Raw genomic sequence first — 22,329 nt, 5'->3', positions numbered from 1 at the left:
GGCCTCCCATTGCTGCTGCCAGGAGGCAGCAGGGTCGCAGCTGTGTCAGTGGAGGCAAACGGCCACGGAGTAGAGCAGCAGCTCCACTGCAGCCTACCACCACAGCCAGTAGTGGTGCCGGTGTGCACGGAGGAAGTAGCAGTCAGCCAGTGAGGAGTAGCGGGTGCAAAGTTTCCTACTCGGCGGTGTGGCAAGTTTTCGTCAAGCCGCCCGAGGAAGTAAACGTAGCCTAATGTCGACTATGTGGCCAGAAAGTCAAGCGTGGCCAAGGGGCCCATGTTGGGACTACAGCGTTGCGTCAGCATATGCAGCGTCGCCATTCGGTGGCCTGGGAAAAATGTGATAAAGATACGGCGGTTCTGCCTGCCCCAGCCCAGGGTTCCATTTTGTCATAGGGTGCTGGCAGATTAGCGGCCTTCCATAGGTGCCGCCAGGCCCCATATCGGCCAGGGGCCCCCGTACCTCCTGGTCACGCTGCTGCTGGGCCCACAGTGTGACCTGGGTCCCTGTACCGCCTCCCATTGCTTCCACTCTGCCATGTGCCACTTTGAGGTCCCCTCACACTCCTGTGCTTTTCCATTTTGACATAGGTTGCTGGCAGATTACAGGCCTTCCATAGGTTCCGCCAGGCCCCATATCGGCCATGGGCCCCCGTACCGCCTGGTCACGCTGCTGCTGCTGGGCCCACAGTGTGACCTGGGTCCCTGTACCGCCTCCCATTGCTCCCACTCTGCCATGTGCCACTTTCAGGTCTCCTCACACTCCTGCTGGTTTCCATTTTGTCATAGGTTGCTGTATGGCCTCCCATTGCTGCTGGCTCCACCGCCACACTGTGGCTCCAAACACTGGTTTTGGCCCCGTGACTGGCCAAATGAGTGAAGTGTGCGGTGATTCTAAGATCGACGGCACTCATCTGCATGTCATACTGACTGACAGTATTATTTCTCTTCCCCAGCAGACTCCAAGGGCATTTAAATTAAAGGTACAGTGTTCTGCACTAATATTAAGTCTCTCTGAAGCCTAGAAACACCCTTTTTTAAGTTAAATTCACAGCGAATTTATTCGACTCGAATCGAATATTGTCCACGAATTCGCCGAATCAGTCGAATCAAATTTTTCATTTCTTCGCTCATCTCTACTCATCAATATAAATTGTGTTTTCCAACTTTATGAAAAAAAAGATCCATAATTTATTTTACAGGGAATTCCACGAAATGTCCCCAGCCAGCAGCCTCCTGACATCTAAAGGTGTTACAGTGGGAGGAGCCTGATGGGAAAGCTGAAACACTAGATCCCCATCAGGCTATCTGCTTGTGAATGACAGCAGGCAGCGAGTGTATTCTATAGCCAATAGCTATCAGTTATATCAGTTAGTTAATTATGTATATTGCTCAAAAATCTTTTTAAGGGGGAAAAATTAATGCAATAAAAATGATTATTATCAACTCATTTTTACAAATAGGATATACTTTAAATTGTAATAAATACATAATGTACCGACTTATTATGAAGTCATTAACTATTATATAATAAAAATTAATAAACTATTATGTAATAAACATTCCAAGAAATTTCAAATTAATTGTAAATTTATAGTTATTATAGTAAAATCTTTAACCTGCCAAAATAACATGCAAGTCCTTTCCAGTCTGATTTGTGATTCCCACCCTTCTACCACACTACACCTACTTTCTTCTTCAGATTTCAGGCTCCTGCTCCCACCTCTATCTCTAGCCTGCTCATTAGATAATCAACCATCATCATCTCTATGATAACTCATTGTCCAATTAGCAGGCAGGTGACAAAGAAAGTTACTGAAACAGGAAACAGTGGAGTTATATTTCTGGCTGTGCAGTGTGGCAGGGGTTCCTAAACCACAAGATTAGCCAAACAGATTAGCAAAATTCCTTTCCAAGAGAAACATTTCACACGTATCAGTTTTGACTTGGAATTCATCTATTTTTCTGAATTCCCAACCTTAGAATATAGAAATGTACATTACCAATCAATACTCACAGCTGCACAGTAGGAGTTGGAGGTGTCACACAAGCCGACCTGACAGTGTAAGTAAATCTGACTGAATCCTGCCAGGAATTTAAACACTTGAAGTGAAAAGCGACCTTTAAGGGACACTCCATTTTCTGCCACAGACAGTGTTGGGTCATTCTTGTTGGGACATCTAAAAGTGATATCATCAGACAAGGATCAGAATAATTTCAACCATATCAATCTATAAAGGTGAGTTATTTACATACATTAATATTCTCTTTCCTGTAACAGTTTTCCTGATCTGAAAGGTCATTTTGTTTTTTTTTTCCACCATTGATTAGACAAAAAAAAAAGACAAAATCATTTCCAACCTGTCCTTTTCCTTATTTTATGCTTTGAGTTTTAGACACAAAGACATAAAAGCAACTTGAAAAATGTAAAGAGACTTTAATAAAATCATGCAGCCAGTGTTAAGGTGCCTCAATGCTCCTTTCTTGTACAAGTGTATTGCAGATGCTATTACCAGCCTATGTGTGTTACCATCACTTGCTCCAATTGTGGATCCTTTGTATTTGTGATGTATGTATCTTGAAACCCTTAATACAAACCTATTGAACATTAAAGTACTTTAGATTTTAAGGATTTTGATTATCATCTTGTAAGGGGTTTGCATACTTCCCCACCCATCACCCATGGGGGGTACAAAGCTGAATGTCTTCTGTTCTGGGTTTGTATCTGTTGTTTGTGAGTTTCTTTCATATACACAGCGTGTCCTCCTCCAAACTCACACACAACATATAGAAGCCCAGCACCCCCGGCATTCAGCTCTGTACTCCCCATGGGTGAAGGATGGGTAAGCATGCCAGTCTCTTGCTAAGATGATAATAAACATTCTTAAAAATCTACAGAGCTTTCAGAAGAGTCTCTTAAAAAGGTCTCCCCAAAACCCAGATCAGGTGTTTATAAACCGGGTAGCTTTACATTCCTCATGATCTTTGATTAGACTTTGCCTTGTAGTGCCGCAAGTCAAATCTAAAGAACAAATTTTGCAAACTCCATTCAGACTGAAACTACTACTTTCATAACTAAATGAAGTTTGGTAACATTTCCCACCCGTACCTATACTTCACTATTGTGAAGGGCAGGGAGAAGCATCCAACCATGTCCCCAATAAAATGACGGGGCTCCTGTGATCCTCATCACTCGGCTATATCTGAGGAATATGGGTTTCCTGGGGTTTGTCCAACCCTGCAATGGAATATTCATATTTTCCTACTCGCAGTTCTGATTGGGTGCTCTTTTTTTGTTTGGCAATGCTGGAAAAAGGATAACATGACAAAGCTTACTATAGCTTGATACGAATAATATACAAATCATGTAATGAACTTACTGGCTTATTAGGATATCATATCGGGGGCCGTAGGAGCTGTCAGCTGTTGGAGAGGCGTAGCAGTTTTTCATGACGAGCACAAATGGCGATGAGCCCGTAGCACCAGTTACAATGACACCAACGTATAGAATGGAGGAGGAGTCCAGCCACACCTGGGAGGCAGTATATGGGGTGGTGTAGCCGGAATCTTGGAATAGACTCATCGTAATTGTGAAATTTGCTGTTCCAGGCACATTGATATGAACCCCGCTGTAACAGAATATAGTCATTATTAAAATAGCAAGCAAAAAATATATAGACATGATGTGAGCCCAGCAATGACAGACTTTAGTCTTGTCTCCAGGAGGCACCACTGACTTGGAAGGACAAAGGCCACATGTCAGGATTTATTGAATATGTCAGAGTGTCAGAGCCTGGGTCCAAACCTGGGTCTTCTATGGTGAGTGGTAATGTTTCTTCTTGCTGAGCCACCTGGAATGCTGTACAGCTCCCTTGACAATTATTTAGATGATCCTACCTTGACCTTGTTTGTTATCAACCTTGAACCTCCTGCTCCTCCCATGAACTTCCTGATATAAGCCATGTCTCTGCACTTCCTGTTTACAAGATTATTGTGCTCTCCAGCCAGTATCGTGCTCCTTGTCGTCTCTATTATTATCCATATTTCCTATCACTCATTATTCACCCTTGGCTTGTTCTCGACTACGCTTCTGCCTGATCCCAACCTGCGACTGCTCATTACCGACCTTGGCTTGTTCTCGACTATGCTTCTGCCTGATCCCAACCTGTGACTGCTCCTTACCGACCTTGGCTTGTTCCTGACTACGCTTCTGCCTGATCCCAACCTGCGACCGCTCATTGCCGACCTTGGCTTGTTCTCGACTACGCTTCTGCCTGATCCCAACCTGCGACTGCTCATTACCGACCTCCGCTTCTTCACCTCCTGGTGGGGTGACCCTGAGGACCGCGACATGGTGCCAACATGCAGCCAAATCCATCTCCACCATCAGGAGCTCTATTTAACACCGGTTAGTACTTAGACTTTGCACCTCAGGTGATCCCACTCCACTGCCACAGTGACCTGCCTGTGTACCTATCCTGCTGGTTTCAGGTAAGCCTTTCCACTGCTATAGCAACTGGTCATCAAGCCTGACCCCTGATCGTGACACAGGGTGTATAGCCTAATCTTTATATTCTAATTTTTGGCTCATTCTACATCTTCAGCTTCCCAGCCTAAGGCAGTTGGGTGACAAACCAGGGGCATTGGCCAAATGGAGTTTGTATGTACTGATATGACAGGACCAGCTCCCTCCAACTGCTCTACAATGTTCAATAACATATTAGTTTTTATTTTATCACATCATCCCTAGATTCAGTATATGTCTGCCTGTGTGACTGGTAGGTAGTCTGTAATCCTGATGTATAAAGTGGAGCCTGATGTATAAATCACTCTGGAATATGTTGGCGATAAATAAACATAAGAAATACATTTCTACAGGACTGGACACCAAATGGCTCATTTAGTACTACTTGGATAAGAAATGATTGTGACCTCTCCTTCATACCCCACATCCAACTGCTATCTAGATCTTGCAGGCTCCACCTCCGCAACATCTCCAAGATATCCATTCCTCACCCCAGACACCACCAAACAGCTCATACACTCCCTCATCATCTCACGCCTGGACTATTGCAATTCCCTTCTCACTGGCCTACCCAAACGAATGCTATCCCCATTCCAGTTGATCCTAAACTCAGTGGCTAGACTCATCCACCTCACCAACCGCTCCACATCTGCCTCCCCCTCTGCCAATCCCTTCATTGGCTCCCGATTGCCCAACGCATCAAATTCAAACTGCTAACTCTGACCTACAAAGCCATTCACAATGCCGCCCCAAACTACATAACTGAACTGATACCCAAATACTACCCTACCCGTGCCCTCCGCTCCTCACAGGACCTCCTACTCACTAGCTCCCTGGTCTCCTCCTCCCACGCTCGATTGCAGGACTTCTCCAGGACTTCCCCCATCCTCTGGAACTCCCTACCCCAATCCATCAAACTGTCACCTACCCTCCTCACCTTCAGGTGCACCCTGAAAACCCTCCTCTTCAGGGAAGCCTACCCCAACCTCACCTAACAACTAACCTCCTCCACTCTTCCCACCACTCCATCCCCCACAGCCATCTCCTCCTGTACCACCTTCCCCTCCCTCCTAGATTGTAAACTCGAAAGAGCAGGGCCCTCGAACCCCTCGTGTAGCGTATTGTTACTGTCTTGTCTCATGTTCTGTCCCCCTTGCTACTGTACAGCGCTGAGCAAACCCTTTGGCGCTATATAAACACTGTATAATAATAATAATAATTGTGGTGTTACAAACCCTTACACCGTATTCATAGGGAAGGGTACTTGGTCTATGCCAGGACATACACTGTGCTTGTCATAGATAAGCATGGAGAAAATGGAAGTCCATCACCGACACACTTTGGAAAAAAATTGTTACAGATTTTATTTGTTATCCATCAAGTCAATAAAAGAATCCATAATATAAAAAGATTAACCTGTTTCTGCCCCTTCTGAGCCTTAGTTGTAATAATTATAATGACTAAGGCCCGGAAGGGGCAGAAACACGTTAATCTTTTTATATTATAGATTTTTTTATTGACTTGATGGATAAGAAATAAAGTCTGTAACTGTTTTACTCCAAAGTGTGTTGGTGCCGGACTTCCACTTTCTCCATTGAGCACTACACCTGTATCTAGGAAAGGTACCAAGGAAAAGTGACTCACATTATGTAGGGGTTGACAGCGGTTAGAAGATGGATCTCCATGTCTGATGGATAAGAGCAATGGAAGTCAATGGGGTACTCATCTCTAATAATCACTCCGTCAGATTTTGGTGTTAGGTATACGGTGTTTGTATATGTGATATCAGTTCCATCGTTCTGAAAATAACGTTTACAGTAAAAATTAAAGAACAATTCCAGGAAAAAATATTTTCCTTTATATATGACTTATTGTATGTTATTGTCATGTAGTTACGTTTCCGGCTCATTTCCTCTGCAGTCTGACGCACGTTGTGAGCTGCCATTTTAATCAAGCAAGGCAACAAAATGAGTCAGAACACCAATAAAGTGACCAATGATTGGTTTACTGATCGCTCTCTGTCTGTTCCTGTTGTATCCTCCACCATAGAGATCATCCAACACCTGGACTGAGTCACCTTTTACTGCTCATTTGGGTCTCCTGTTCTTCAAGGGGGAATCCAGGGCTCAGTTACATTGTTACAGCTGCTGACCCCGATCTGTTCTACACATTTGTGATTTACAAATCATTTTATTGGTTCTGATTGGAAAGCCGACAAGTCTGCTAGAAGATACTCAGCATCAAACCTTCTCACCGCACATTCAGATCCATCAATTGAGGATTTTTACTTGACATTAGTATTCACCAGTATGTAGCCTTTGATTGGACAGAGAATGGGAAGGAGGGATGATGGGTAGATGAATATCCCGGGTTTACTTGCTTTATCTATATCCCCCCTTAGTGGTTTTCTGCTATCAGATCACTACAGGAAGTCTGTTGTATATTTGACACATATCAGGTACATCTTTTATTTTTATTCATTTCTATTTGTGTTTTCTCTTGAAATACAGATAAGATAATGTATGATTCCATATCCAAATTAAAATTATTTAATTCCATCATATATAATCATGAAGCAATTAAAAAATTAACATAAAAGTAGCATACCCATTCATGTACTTAGTGTGAATAGTAACAGGTCCATTCCATGTCCTCATGTCACTTCTCAAAGTCCATTGATAAAGAAGTCCAGTGAAAAAAAAACATTTTTATGAACTGACTTCTGTATGAATGATCTGTACATTGAACACAACTTATTGAATGCACTTAGAGAAGGTGATATATGGATGCGGTGATGACTATGTTTTCATTCCAAAACTGGACATTTGTTTATAAAGATCAAATGCCCATTCAACTGGTGACGGGGAGCGAGAAGACTTGGATCAAACAAATGGGGACAATGGTGATGCAAACATTTCATGAACCCAACATCAGATAACATGGCAGTGGACATCTACGTACCCCAATGGATCCCCCACAACTACCATCTGATGGCCGTGTGATGAGAATGTTGTAACTTTTATCACTTCTTTCAATGATTCCTCGGCAGGAATTGTCTCTCAGATGAAAGGCTGATGTGTTATATCCCCGCTGCTCCAGGAGACATTTGCTGAACCTCACTTCTATGTTCCCCAGGCCACAGGTGACTTGTGGTATACGGTCATCTACATAGGTAGAGAGAAAAAATGTATTGATATATATTGTCAGTATAGTATAAACTATTCTGTATATTAAATATAATATAATATAATACAAGATTTACTTTGTCATCAAACTGATTCATCTGCTTCACTCACAAAGAATTACTTAAAGCATAAGTTCACCTCTGGGGACGTTACATGTTCCAACCCATGTTCCAACCGTTTTTAGGATGGAACATGTTACATGTTCCCATTCACCCCAATCCACTGCATCCCTGTGACAGCAATCTGGGGATCTTCTCCTTGCATTTGCTGTCACTATTTGCAAAAAAAAAAACATTCAGGTGCATGGGGCTCCGCCCACCAAGCTGCTTCATTCATTCACTGAGTCCTGTGAATGGAAGAACTACAACTACTGTCAGCCTCTGAGGCTGATGGCTTGTAGTCCTCAGTGAACTACGCGGGAGCTGGTGAGCACTCTAGGTAGTTCATTGATCCTTCCTGTCATTCAGGAACTGTTTGCCCGTATGATGTATGGGCAGACAGTATAGTGGGAGAGTCTGCAGGATCCAGGCATTGCACCCACAATCTGATCATCACGGGTGCAATGCCTTTCAGGCTGAAATGTTAAAGAATAATAAATTCACTTTTTTTAACCTACAAAAAGACATGCATTTGCCTATATTTTAATTTTTTTTTACACAGGTGAATGTATCCTTTAAGTGTGTTGGATGCATTTAGTAAATGATTGAATGGAGGGTTGGGATTGTATCAGTTTAAAAAGACCCTTTGACTGTACACTGAAGAGGGGGGTAGAAATGTATTAGCTACCCTATTCCAGCAGGAAAGTGCCATATGGAAAACTTTTTTGCAAATCCATCATGTCCTCCTAGGATAGCAGTACTGCAAAGAAAAATGGTCTCCATTAATACAAAAACTATTTTTAGGGGGAGGGGTGGACATTTTATATGGATATTTCTTCTAGAAGAACCTTCTTAGACCTGAAGACATACAGACAGAGCTATTCAGCCATGGCCATAGAATCCGCTATCTTTGGGTAGAGGGGACATGCACATTCCCAATTTTTAATTCATAACTCTATCAATCTGAAAAATGGAAAAATCAAGTTCTTGGATTAATCTGAACCTGGTAACAATGCTGCTAGAGTGCAGGCAGAGGACATGGAAGAACATTTATTATACTTCAAATTGGACTCAACACCCTGGATTTATGGAGGATCTGCCCAAGCCACCACTAAGCTCCGACCCCTCTGAGTGATATGCCCCACCCCTTGTTATTCAAGTTTAAAATGACACGGCCTTTATTGGCCACTAAGGATTTGGCATTGAGAAGAAGAATGGCTGGGGGAGTGGCTTAGAAAGCGAGGACATGAATCAGTGCAGATTTGGACAGAAAGCGATGTTCTCAGTACAGCCTGAACCTGGAATCTAATGGGCTCACCAAAGACACAGAAACTGATATGAAGAAAGGAGATGGAACTTTAACAATATTAGACCATTATAAGTCAGAACATGTTTATTTTAAAACAGCATTTTTTAAATTATTTGTCAAAATCAGGAAGTGTGTCTAATCATCCTACCAAAGATACCAGACTAGTACAGGCTACTATGTAGTTATGTAGTTTTCTTCCATAATCTGTTCAATTCTTTCATAGCTTGCTAATCACACATATCAGAGATGATGACTTCACTCCTCCAAAGTAGACAAACCGCAATCTTCCTCCACAGTAGGGATTACCCCACACATTCTAAGGCACTACAAAGGAAGAGCCACCCACATACAGTAATATAGCCACAAAGTGAAAGCCTGTGAAGTGTAGTATTTTATAAGAAGAGGGCAGTGAAGCTCACTTTAAATAAAAAATAACCAATATCACACAATATTCCAGTTCAGTAGTGATAAAGCCACAATAGTTTTGCTCCAATAGAGATCAAACAATTCCTATCCTGGGATAACTGTATTTTTTACATTAAAAATAAATGTTGATAAAATAATTTGAACCATTTGTTTTAATTCTCTCCAGCAGAGTATGGAGAGCTCCAGCGAGTCCCAACTGGGGTTCTGGGGAAGTTTCCCTTTAACCTGTTCCAGCTGATGTGGCACATATATGCGTCCCTATGCAAACACTTCTCTGTGTTGAGAACGCGCGTCCAGCACAGGCACTGGCGGGGACCGGAAAGCTCCCAATGCATGCTAGTAATCAGGACCTTTCCAATCATGTGACTGCTGTGACAGCCAACCACAGTGGTCAAATGACCCAAATTCCCACCTACACCTCCCGGCATTTAAAAGCTATTAAAGGGCCAGGAGGTGGCAGCAGAAAGGGGTTAAAAGAATGCAATGACTCCAAATAAAAGAGCTTTAAAGGAGTTGTGTGACCTGATGAAGGGGCCCATCCTGAAACATGCAGTCACTACATCTACCTGGCAATTTTCTTTCTTGTCCATTTACCAGAGGCCCAGATTCCCTATTGGAGTAGTTGGTTCAGAGTTTCAGGTTGAAGACTCACTGCAGCAGTTCCATCATGGCTTTACTAGATTACATCTCCGCCTATTGATGCCCACATAGCAGCGTTCCTCTGGAATAGTTCCGCCAGGTTCTTACATCACATCTGCTCCCGGCAATCATCACTTCTGGTGTGACGACCCGAGAATGAGAACTTTGGAGGTCGCCGGCTTCCTTGCTCTCTGAGTTACTCCCATTGTCATCACCAGGAATGTTCCCTTCTCTTGACATACACCGGGCACTGGAGCCACCCACACATGCAGCCATGGGATACCCACATGTGCCTTATCCTCCATGGACTATACTGGTGATATGTGGACATTCAATTATGACGTTATGGATTATATTGATATTATTGGATTCAATTGTTTTCATGTTACACCTGACTCTTCTTGAACTTTCCTATATGGACCACATATCACTCATTGCAATATATAGGACTCTGGCGCTCCTTTAAAGCTCTTTTGTTTCTTTTCCCATACATGTTCATAAGGACAGTGAGCAGCCTTGTCCCAGACAGGTTTTTTGTGGCAGTGATTGAGCCCCCCTACTCTGTGTTTTCCAATGACTCCAAATAGGCTACTTTTAAAATAAGAAAGGCCTGCACAGACTCCTTGGAAGAAATCTAGGAACCAAAAGGTGAAAGAAACCCTCCCTCCATAGAAACTAGAATCCAAATAGCTTTATTGCCAAGAACAATGAACGAATCTGCTTTGGGGGACAGGTTGTTCCCCATGACTCGGAGTAGGAGGAAAAATCAGTGCCCTGTCTTATTCACATTTTCTGAAGAAAACTGGTGGATATTTTTTCCAGCAGCCAATACTTTGCTACCAGAATGATTTTTCTTAGCTTTGATTCTCCACCAATTTCTCCTTAGAAAACCTGAATTAGACAGAGTCCCGATATTTCATCTTATGCAGCTTCTGCAGCCCTGAAGAAGAGGGAGCAGCCTGACACCAAAGCACATTGGCCTGCAAAAGACCACCACAAAGGAAAATATCCCCAATGACTCTCCGGGCAGATTTCCTAATGAATCCTCATGTTTTATAACCTACCTGTTAGATTTCCTTGTTGTATTCCATATTGACAGTAACAGCCAGGAACTCCGTCCACAATTCTACATTCCTCATCCGGAGCGCAGTCCACCCCTGAGCAGCTATATTTGGATTCTGGAAAGAAATGGAAATAGAAGACAGCACATAAGAATTATACATACTGTATATATATATACTGTAGTTGTACACATGAAGACAAAACACTGAGTTATGCTTTGTGTCAGTACTTACCTGTACAATAGGCGAAGCTGCAGCTCGGTGGACTCTGCAGTTTATACACATAAAATCCTCCCGGACACATTTTCACAGAAATATTATAAGGTTCTGTGCAGCATCCATCATACCAGTTGGAACAAACTGTACGATTCACAATGCCGTCACTGTCTGTAGGGTGGGAGCCGTTCATCCAAATGGGGATATCAGTCCCACAGCTGGATTGTGGTACGCAGTGCTCAGGGATTTGCTGGTTGTATGTTCCTTTAAACCGATACCAGCCAGACATGTCATTGTCACAATGAAACCAGTCATCCCAGTAATTATTATAATCATATGTATTAGAAGTACTGCGCCAGGGATCATTCAGTTCGGTGTGGTTGGAGCAAGGGTCAATACAGGAATAGGATCCAATGTTCTTAATGCATTCTTCATTAGAGCCACATGGCGTTCCTTGTTGGCATTCATTGATCTCACAGTGTCTTCCATCTCCATAATATCCATAGGGACAAGTACAGGCATAGGATCCATAATTATAATTTGTACATATAGCTACTGGATGACAGTCATTCAGAGATCTGTCCGCACATTCATCAATATCAACACAGCCAAATTCCTTTTTATACTGAAATCCAGTAGGACAATCACAGGTGTAAGATCCGGCAGTGTTCACACAGGTACCATAACTATTATAATAATTACAATTGTTGGTGTAATAATCCTGACATTCATCTATATCAGTACAAGATGTTCCGTCTCCAGTAAATCCCTCTTTACATGTGCACTCCCCGTATCCTCCAAATTCCGAACAAGTGGCATCTGGGTGGCAGTCAGAATCCGAACAAGTTCCTAAAATGATAAAAAAGTTATAATTCTATATCCACAGTTGATCCAGAGGAAGGCAAACAGCCCAGCAAAGTATGATCTAATCTGCTCCTGCAGGAGAAAAACATTCATTCCGTATCCCCCGAGAGGCAAACGGATATTCCCTGGATCCACATTCCCTATAAATGTTATATCCAGTTATATTTTGTGTATCCAAGAAAGAATCCAGGACTTTCCTACAGCAATCCACTGAGCTGGCCACAACCAACTCCTGAGGGAGTCTATTCCACATTCTCACAGCTCTCACTGTGAAGAAACCTTTTCTGTGTTTGGAGATGACATTTCTTTTCCTCCAGACGTAAAGAGCGCCCCCTTGTCCTCTCTGATGACCTCAGGGGGAATAACTACACCGAGTTCACTATATGAACCACTGATGTATTATACATGGAGATCATATCCCCCCTTATGTATTATACATGGAGATCATATCCCCCCCTTATGTATTATACATGGAGATCATATCCCCCCCTTATGTATTATACATGGAGATCATATCCCCCTTATGTATTATACATGGAGATCATATCCCCCCCTTATGTATTATACATGGAGATCATATCCCCCCTAATGTAACATACACGGAGATCATATCCCCCCCTTATGTATTATACATGGAGATCATATTCCCCTTATGTATTATACATGGAGATCATATCCCCCCTTATGTATTATACATGGAGATCATATCCCCCCTTATGTATTATACATGGAGATCATATCCCCCCTTATGTATTATACATGGAGATCATATCCCCCCTTATGTATTATACATGGAGATCATATCCCCCCTTATGTATTATACATGGAGATCATATCCCCCTTATGTATTATACATGGAGATCATATCCCCCCCTTATGTATTATACATGGAGATCATATCCCCCCTAATGTAACATACACGGAGATCATATCCCCCCCTTATGTATTATACATGGTGATCATATCCCCCCCTTATGTATTATACATGGAGATCATATCCCCCTTATGTATTATACATGGAGATCATATCCCCCCTTATGTATTATACATGGAGATCATATCCCCCCCTTATGTATTATACATGGTGATCATATCCCCCCTTATGTATTATACATGGAGATCATATCCCCCCTTATGTATTATACATGGAGATCATATCCCCCCGTATGTATTATACATGGAGATCATATCCCCCCTTATGTATTATACATGGTGATCATATCCCCCCTTATGTATTATACATGGAGATCATATCCCCCCCCCCCCTTATGTATTATACATGGAGATCATATCCTCCCTTATGTATTATACATGGAGATCATATCCCCCCTTATGTATTATACATGGTGATCATATCCCCCTTATGTATTATACATGGAGATCATATCCCCCCTTATGTATTATACATGGAGATCATATCCCCCCTTATGTATTATACATGGAGATCATATCTCCCTTATGTATTATACATGGAGATCATATCCCCCCTTATGTATTATACATGGAGATCATATCCCCCTTATGTATTATACATGGAGATCATATCCCCCTTATGTATTATACATGGAGATCATATCCCCCCTTATGTATTATACATGGAGATCATATCCCCCCTTATGTGTTATACATGGAGATCATATCCCCCCTTATGTATTATACATGGAGATCATATCCCCCCTTATGTGTTATACATGGAGATCATATCCCCCCTTATGTATTATACATGGAGATCATATCCCCCCTTATGTATTATACATGGAGATCATATCCCACTTATGTATTATACATGGAGATCATATCCCCCCTTCGTGTATTATACATGGAGATCATATCCCCCCTTATGTATTATACATGGAGATCATATCCCCCCTTATGTATTATACATGGTGATCATATCCCCCCTTATGTATTATACATGGAGATCATATCCCCCCTTATGTATTATACATGGAGATCATATCCCCCTTATGTATTATACATGGAGATCATATCCCCCTTATGTATTATACATGCAGATCATATCCCCCCTTATGTATTATACATGGAGATCATATCCCCCCTTATGTATTATACATGGAGATCATATCCCCCCTTATGTATTATACATGGAGATCATATCCCCCCCTTATGTATTATACATGGAGATCATATCCCCCCCTATGTATTATATATGGAGATCATATCCCCCCTTATGTATTATACATGGAGATCATATCCCCCCTTATGTATTATACATGGAGATCATATCCCCCTTATGTATTATACATGGAGATCATATCCCCCCTTATGTATTATACATGGTGATCATATCCCCCCTTATGTGTTATACATGGAGATCATATCCCCCCTTATGTATTATACATGGAGATCATATCCTCCCTTATGTGTTATACATGGAGATCATATCCCCCCTTATGTATTATACATGGAGATCATATCCCCCCTTATGTATTATACATGGAGATCATATCCCACTTATGTATTATACATGGAGATCATATCCCCCCTTCGTGTATTATACATGGAGATCATATCCCCCCTTAATCTCCTCTTCTCAGTAGAGAATACATTCAGTTCCTCTAATCTTTCCTCATAGCTGATCTCCTCCATACCTCGTATAAGTTTGATTGCCCTTCTCTGTACTTTCTCCAGTTCCCCAATGTTCTTTTTGTGAATTGGTGCCGAAAACTGAACTGCATATTCCAGATGAGGTCTTACTAATGATTTGTACCCGGGGGGGGGGGGTGATATCTCTCTCTCTGGAGTCTATACCTCTCCTAATACAAGAGAGGATTTTGCTCACTTTAGAACCCGCAGCTTGGCTTTGCTGCCATTACACTGTTCAAAAAATTTTTATTTTTTGCCAGTTTTGGAAACAAAAGGATCCATTTCTTAATGAATTTCACATTCTGAGTTCAAATATAACAATGAAATTTGTCAATTGGCTCTAGTTTTTCTGTAAACGGAAAGTTTTCTACTATAGGCGTAATGACTACATAATGCACAATAATTCTATAGATAGATGTCTTTCCACAAATATAAAGCAAGTGATATGACTACATAACAAAGCCTAAATGGCATAATATATTGCATAGGATTACCAAGAAAAATGATAGCCATAAGCTAAGTTGAATCATTTTAATACTTAGGATTCTCACTAGTTTTGTCTTCAGTTTGTGTCGGTTTTGCTTCTCTTGGCTTTTCTCTTGTATTCGAGGAAAGGGCTATCTCTTACAACTGCACGTGACTACACGCTTCAGGTTCTTCCTCACTTGACTCAACCACGAAGGATTCTGGTGCTTTAGGAATTGGTAGCCCCTCTCCATGAGGAACTGGACGTATTGCCGATGGAATATTTGGATAGTGCACAGATAACTTTTTCTTCTTATTTAGCCCTTTTACAATTGGAGGCACCATACAAAAGTAACAATTACTAACATGATCTGTTGGCTCTCTCCAAATCATTGGCACAGCGAAAGGCATAGATGCCTTTTTTCCATTCAACCATTGCTCCAGTGCCGTCCCACAAGAATTGCAGCATATATGTGGTGCCCAGCTCTTGTCCTGGTCTCCTATCTTGCAGCCAAAATACAAGTTGTAGGCTTTCTTAATCATTCCTGTTATCCTCCTTTTTTGTGAGATAAAAGTTATTTCACCGCAGATATAGCAGAAATTATCTGCTTTATTCACACAAGTTCGAGGCATTACTGAGTAGCCTATATAAGCATAAAACGAAATGTAAAGACGAACTCCAATCAGCTACAGATACTGCAGCTTTTATGCAGTGAAGTGATGCAATTAAAGGCTAATATTGCATCATCTCAGTATACATGACATTTTCTATTGGTCACCAGTATCAATTGCGCAATATGCAGCTGAAGTTGCATCATAATTTTGAATGGCTTACGTCATTAGATGGGTGAATATATCATGGAAACTAGAGCCAATCAATATTTTTTAGGGTCATTTTCGTTTTCAGCACCCCAAGATTATGTAAGATTAGCTAATTTTATGCCCAAAACTTTTTACCTGTTGAACAGTGTTATTAAACTTGTGATCTACCAGAACCCCCAGATCCTTCTCCACCATTGACCCCCCCAGATCCTCCTCCACCATTGCCCCCCCAGTTGTACCCCCCCAGTATGTATGATGCATATTCTTATCCCCCAAGTGCAGAACCTTACATTTATCACCATTAACCCTCATTGGCCCCATAGTCCCCCAATTACACAGAGCATTGAGGTCGGCTTGTAAGTTGGAAACATCCTGTAAGGACGTTATTCCCGGCACAGCTTGGTGTCATCTGCAAAGACTGAGATGGGATTTATATTCTCAGACCCCATATTGTTTATAAATATATTATAAAGTAAGGGTCCCAACACTGAACCTTGGGTTCCCCCACTAATAACACTGCACCTTGGGGTCCCCCACTAATAACACTGCACCTTGGGGTCCCCCACTAATAACACTGAACCTTGGGGTACCCCACTAACAACACTGCACCTTGGGGTACACCACTAATAACACTGAACTTTAGGTACCCCACTAATTACACTGCACCTTGGGGTACACCACTAATAACACTGAACCTTGGGGTACACCACTAACAACACTGAACCTTGAGGTACACCACTAACAACACTGAACCTTGGGGTATCCCACTAACACCCCTAGACCATTCAGAGTATGAATCATTAACCACTACTCTCTGATTACGATCTTTTAGCCAGTTTTCTATCCATTTACATTTGAATTTTTCCAGCCCGTAGACTTTACCTTACACATTAGCTGTGTGTGGGGAACTGTGTTAAACACTTTTGCAAAATCCACATATACAATGTCCACTGCCATCCCTCTGTCCACGTATACCACGTCCACCACCACCCCTCTGTCCAAATATACCACGTCCACAGCCACTCCTCTGTCCAAGTATACCACGTTCATAGCCACCCCTCTGTCCAAGGTTTTGCTCACCTCCTCATAAAAAAAAAATCAGATTTGTTGGACAACTTCTGTCTTTCATGAATCCATGCTGTCTGTTGCTTAAAATATTTTTTTCCAGCAAGAACTCCTCTCTGTGTTTTTTATTAAACTCTCCAGAATCTTCCAAACTATAGAGTTACACTAACAGGTCTATAATTACTTGGTAAAGATTTTGACCCCTTTTTAAACATTGGCCCCACATTGGCCTTACGCCAATCCAGTGGTACTATGCCAGTCATTAAAGAGTCCCTAAAAATTAGAAACAATGGCTGTGAAATGACAGAGCTGAATTCTTTAAGGCCCCGTGGGTGTATGCCATCCGGTCCAGGGGCTTTATTCACCTTTATTGTGTCTAAATATTTCTGGGTCATATCAATTGTGAGCCAATGTGGATCATCTGGAGCTGTGTCAGTACCACACCCATAATGGACAAGAGCCCCCCCCCTCTATGCTCCTTTGTATACACAGAGCTGAAGAAGGGATTTAACCACTTCCTGAGCGCCCTATAGCAGAAATACTGCTACAAGGTGGCATGGATGTGCAAAATCGCGTGTATATATATGTGATTTAGCATTTCCGGGTGGGGGCGCGCAAGCCATTAGCTGCCATGGCTGTCAATCACCAGGTCCCGGCTGGTGATTACTCGTCAGTGCCCAGTAATTACCGGGAATCTCCAACGGGGAGGGGAACTGGATATAGTGAATGCAGGGTCCGGGGAGAGCTGATATAGTGAATGCGGGGTCCGGGCAGAGCAAGTATAGTGAATGCAGGGTCCGGGGAGAGCGGATATAGTGAATGCCGGGTCCGGGGAGGGCGTATATAGTGAATGCGGGGTGCGGGGAGAGCGTATATAGTGAATGCGGGGTCCGGGGAGAGCGTATATAGTGAATGCGGGGTGCGGGGAGAGCGGATATAGTGAATGCGGGGTCCGGGGAGAGCGGATATAGTGAATGCGGGGTCCGGGGAGAGCGGATATAGTGAATGCGGGATCCGGGGAGAGCGGATATAGTGAATGCAGAGTCCGGGGAGAGCGGATATAGTGAATGCGGGGTCCGGGGAGAGCGGATATAGTGAATGTGGGGTCCAGGGAGAGCGGATATAGTGAATGCGGGGTCCGGGGAAGAGCAGATATAGTGAATGCAGAGTCCGGGGAGAGCGGATATAGTGAAGGCGGGGTCCGGGGAGAGCGGATATAGTGAAGGCGGGGTCCGGGGAGAGCGGATATAGGGAATGCGGGGTCCGGGGAGAGCAGATATAGTGAATGCGGGGTCCGGGGAGAGCGGATATAGTGAATGCGGGGTCCGGGGAGAGCGGATATAGGGAATGCAGGGTCTGGGGAGAGCAGATATAGTGAATGCGGGGTCCGGGGAGAGCGGATATAATGAATGCAGCGTCCGGGGAGAGCGGATATAGTGAATGCGGGGTCCGGGGAGAGCGGATATAGTGAATGCGTGGTCTGGGGAGAGCGGATATAGTGAATGTGGGGTCCGGGGAGAGCAGATATAGTGAATGCGGGGTCCGGGGAGAGCGGATATAGGGAATGCAGGGTCTGGGGAGAGCAGATATAGTGAATGCGGGGTCCGGGGAGAGCAGATATAGTGAATGCAGGGTCCGAGTTTTAGTAACACTTTAACAACCATGACTTATCTGCTGTCTGTGAGATTCCCTGCTGACAGCAGAATATAAGTAAACCAGTGATCGCATTAGTTAAAAAAACAGCATGGTGGTCCCCCAAATCGATACAGACCCTTTCAGTTTGGGTATGTATTTTAAGGGTAACCCTATGCCAAAATAACAAATGCCCACCCAAAATTCATACGAGACCCTTATCCAAGCACGCAGCCCGGCAGGTCAGGAAAGGGGGGCAAGCCAGCACCTCCCCATTCTGAACTATACCAGACCACATGCCCAAAGCACCTTGGCCTCCGAAGGGACTGGTAGAGATTGGGGTGGGACCTCCACATTTTTTTTTTGTTTTTATTAATTGTAATGCCATTCCAAAGCTGCAAAACAAATGCTGAAGATAGGAAACAAATTCTGAAATTTTGACATTCGTTTTGTGTATTTGGATTGGAATAGCATTAAATAATAATAATAATAGAATGCCGAAAATATATGAAATTAGATGGAATTTGTTTTGTTATCCATAGAAGCTGGTTTTCAAGGACTGGGTGTCCGTGACGTCCTTAAGAACCACGACTCCCCTGCTGTCAGAGGGGAATACGAATGTAAACAAAATAATTGCCAGCATCAAGATAAAAAAAAAATCCACATGTGTTCCTTACCACGCCCCGTTCATTACACACCGCCTCTCCTCCCATTCCTCCACTGCTAGAGCCTCTGAAATTTGCCCTCAAGATTTGGTCACCTTGTGTGTAATCTCAGCAATTGCTGTCCATGTGTTCTCCACTGTTGACCATATTGTATAATCCAGAGGTCCCCGATACTTTGTCCTACTTACAGATGAACCCTTAGGCATCTAATGGAATATTCCAACTCTGCCATCTGGTCAATCCTGTTTCGCACAGAATTCGATCATTTGAGGAGATCAGGGCGTGGAAATCCACAATACCTGTATCAGCCAGATACACTTACCTTCAGTTTCGTCACTTCTTCTGCTCCCTGGATCCCTCCTTAACATTGGATTGCCCTACAGACTTCGAGAGGATAGCTACTTAGGGTCCCTCCCAGCAGCATCTAATACCTCTCTATATAGACTGCTTCTCAATAAGGAGTCTATGGTTGAGAATTCCCTTCGTTATATGAGGAGATGGGAGGATGAACTCCAATGTTCAGTCTCCTTGAAGTGATGGCAGGTGATATGGGATTCTGCTGCTAAGACTTCTCGCTGTGTTGTATACACAGAAAACTTATATAAAGTGTTGATGCATTGGTACAAGACCCCTGTAGTGCTCCATGAGATCAACCAGAATCTGTCTGCTAAGTGCTGGAGATGCATGGGAGGAGTGGGTACACTGGCGCACATTTTTTGGTTTTGTCCAAAGATCATGGGTTATTGGGCCATGGTTCAAACGGTATTGGAACAGGTGCTTGATGTTGTCCTGCCCCTAGACCCGTTACATTATCTTCTGGGCTCATCCTTTAGGGGTATCCCCAAACAATCTAACAGGTTGGGAGTACATATTCTGACAGCCGCCAAAAGGGTGATACCACAATTTTGGAAATCAGCAGGGGTGAACATTCAGGGCATTTTCACTCTATTTGGGGGCCATAGGACCGCTTTCCCTTTGGTAGGCATCCTTCCTCCCCCCCGTTCCCCCCTCCTCTTGCATAATTCAGACATTTCTCAAGCAATATGCTTTTGACAAATAATGTAGTCTATTGTAGTCATTGATGTGCAGGTTGATTCATGTTCTTGAATTGTGCAGATTAACACGCTGTTCACTTATGTTCATATCTTCTTTGATTTTGTTTTTTTTTCTATGCTAACGATAGATTCCTGTCATTGCAACGTTTACATATAAAATGTTATTGTTGTAACTGTGTTCTGGTAAAAATTTTGGGCATTGGCCCTTAATAAAAATTTACAATTAAAAAAAAAAAAGTAAAAGAAAAAGAAAAAAAAAACACAGTATGCTCCCCCAATCCATACCAGGTCCTTCGAGCCTGGTATGAATTTTAAGGGGAACTTCACACCAAACTTTTATAAAAAATGGTGTGGGGTCCTCCAAAATCCATATCAGGCCCTTATCCAAGCATGCAGCCTGGCAGGCTAGAAAAGGGGGGGGGGGAGTGAGATCCCCTCCTCCCCTTAAACCATACCATGCCAAATGCCCCCCAACATGGAGGGGGTGCTTTGATGCATGTGTTGAGGGACATGTGTGGCCTATTATGTTTTGGGGGTGCTGGCTTGTCCCCCTTTTCTTGACTTGCTGGGCTTCATGCTCAGATAAAGGTCTGGTGCAGATTTGGGGGGGTCATGCTGTTTTTTTTATGTAATGCCGGCACTGGTTTGTTTATATTCTGCTGTCAGTGGGGAAGGTCAGCAGAGGAGTCATTGTTGTCAAGGATGCCCCGCTACTTAACACTCAGCTATTCTTCACAATGAATTCAAATCGATTTGATATTTTTGATTCAAATTCAATTCAAATACTTTGAAGCTATTGTAAAAAAATTGAATCCGATCAAAACCGAATAAACAAAACCAAAGAAAACTAAACAAAACAAATTCATTACGAATGGAACAAAACTAAATTTGTAATTTAACGAATTGATCGGAAACTAAACCCATATTCCCATTCTGCGCATCTAATTCCATCCACAGACCAGCAATCTCTACACATAACACAAAGATAACAGAACTGTAATATTTACTTGTAAGGAAATCACAAAACTATTAGATGTCAATCTTACCTGATTTGTCCGACTCTACAAAAAAAAGTAAAAAAGAAGAACATTAGATTTCATTTCTTGGCACACATCTGTTGCAATCAGCAAATCATCATTCCTGATAAAGTGACATTTTCTGACAACAATCATTATACAGAACTTGTTTACAATCTGCCAACAATACATCGCTCACATTTCACTCTACAGGATGCTAGAAACAGATCGGTATATTCAGTGATCTGTGTATTCAGTGATCGGTATATTCAGTGATCTGTGTATTCAGTGATCGGTATATTCAGTGATCGGTGTATTCAGTGATCGGTGTATTCAGTGATCTGTGTATTCAGTGATCGGTATATTCAGTGATCTGTGTATTCAGTGATCGGTATATTCAGTGATCGGTATATTCAGTCTGTGAGGATTTCCTTCCACAGAATAGAAGATAATAAGTAGGTAAGTTACAGTGGAATTTGAGAAGTTTGAACATTACCAGCAGTGGAAAAACCAGGACTTGTTTCAGTGGGAACCTCGGGGAACACATACCTCCAGCACTGAATGTATGTCAATGGCAAGTGATTCTGAGGTGTGCTGGAGGGTCTGTTGATGCTAGTGGGGGATCTATTTTGCTGGGGAGGTCAATTGCTGCTGATGATGTCACAAAAGGGTGGGGGTGA

The 22,329-nt window shown here is 42.6% G+C and overlaps 1 protein-coding gene across 1 annotated transcript in view; it reads right to left on the bottom strand.

Moving 5' to 3' along the window:
• Positions 1-22,329, bottom strand: part of LOC149470710 (uromodulin-like) — an 81,274-nt gene that overhangs the window by 26,649 nt on the left and 32,296 nt on the right. Inside the window, exons 7-13 of the mRNA XM_089661621.1 lie at positions 21,680-21,694; positions 11,477-12,307; positions 11,246-11,359; positions 7,486-7,688; positions 6,169-6,323; positions 3,380-3,628; positions 2,017-2,179 (exon numbers count right to left, since the gene is read on the bottom strand). Of these exons, the coding sequence (XP_089517747.1) occupies positions 2,017-2,179; positions 3,380-3,628; positions 6,169-6,323; positions 7,486-7,688; positions 11,246-11,359; positions 11,477-12,307; positions 21,680-21,694 (1,730 nt within the window). The remainder of the gene's footprint in view (positions 1-2,016; positions 2,180-3,379; positions 3,629-6,168; positions 6,324-7,485; positions 7,689-11,245; positions 11,360-11,476; positions 12,308-21,679; positions 21,695-22,329) is intronic.

This window comes from Staurois parvus, unplaced genomic scaffold (genome assembly GCF_062004578.1).
Source record: "Staurois parvus isolate SC_StPar_1 unplaced genomic scaffold, SC_StPar_1.0 ptg000034l, whole genome shotgun sequence".
NCBI lineage: Eukaryota > Metazoa > Chordata > Amphibia > Anura > Ranidae > Staurois > Staurois parvus.
Note: the sequence above shows the minus strand (reverse complement) of the source record. Positions and strands in the feature narration are given on the sequence as shown.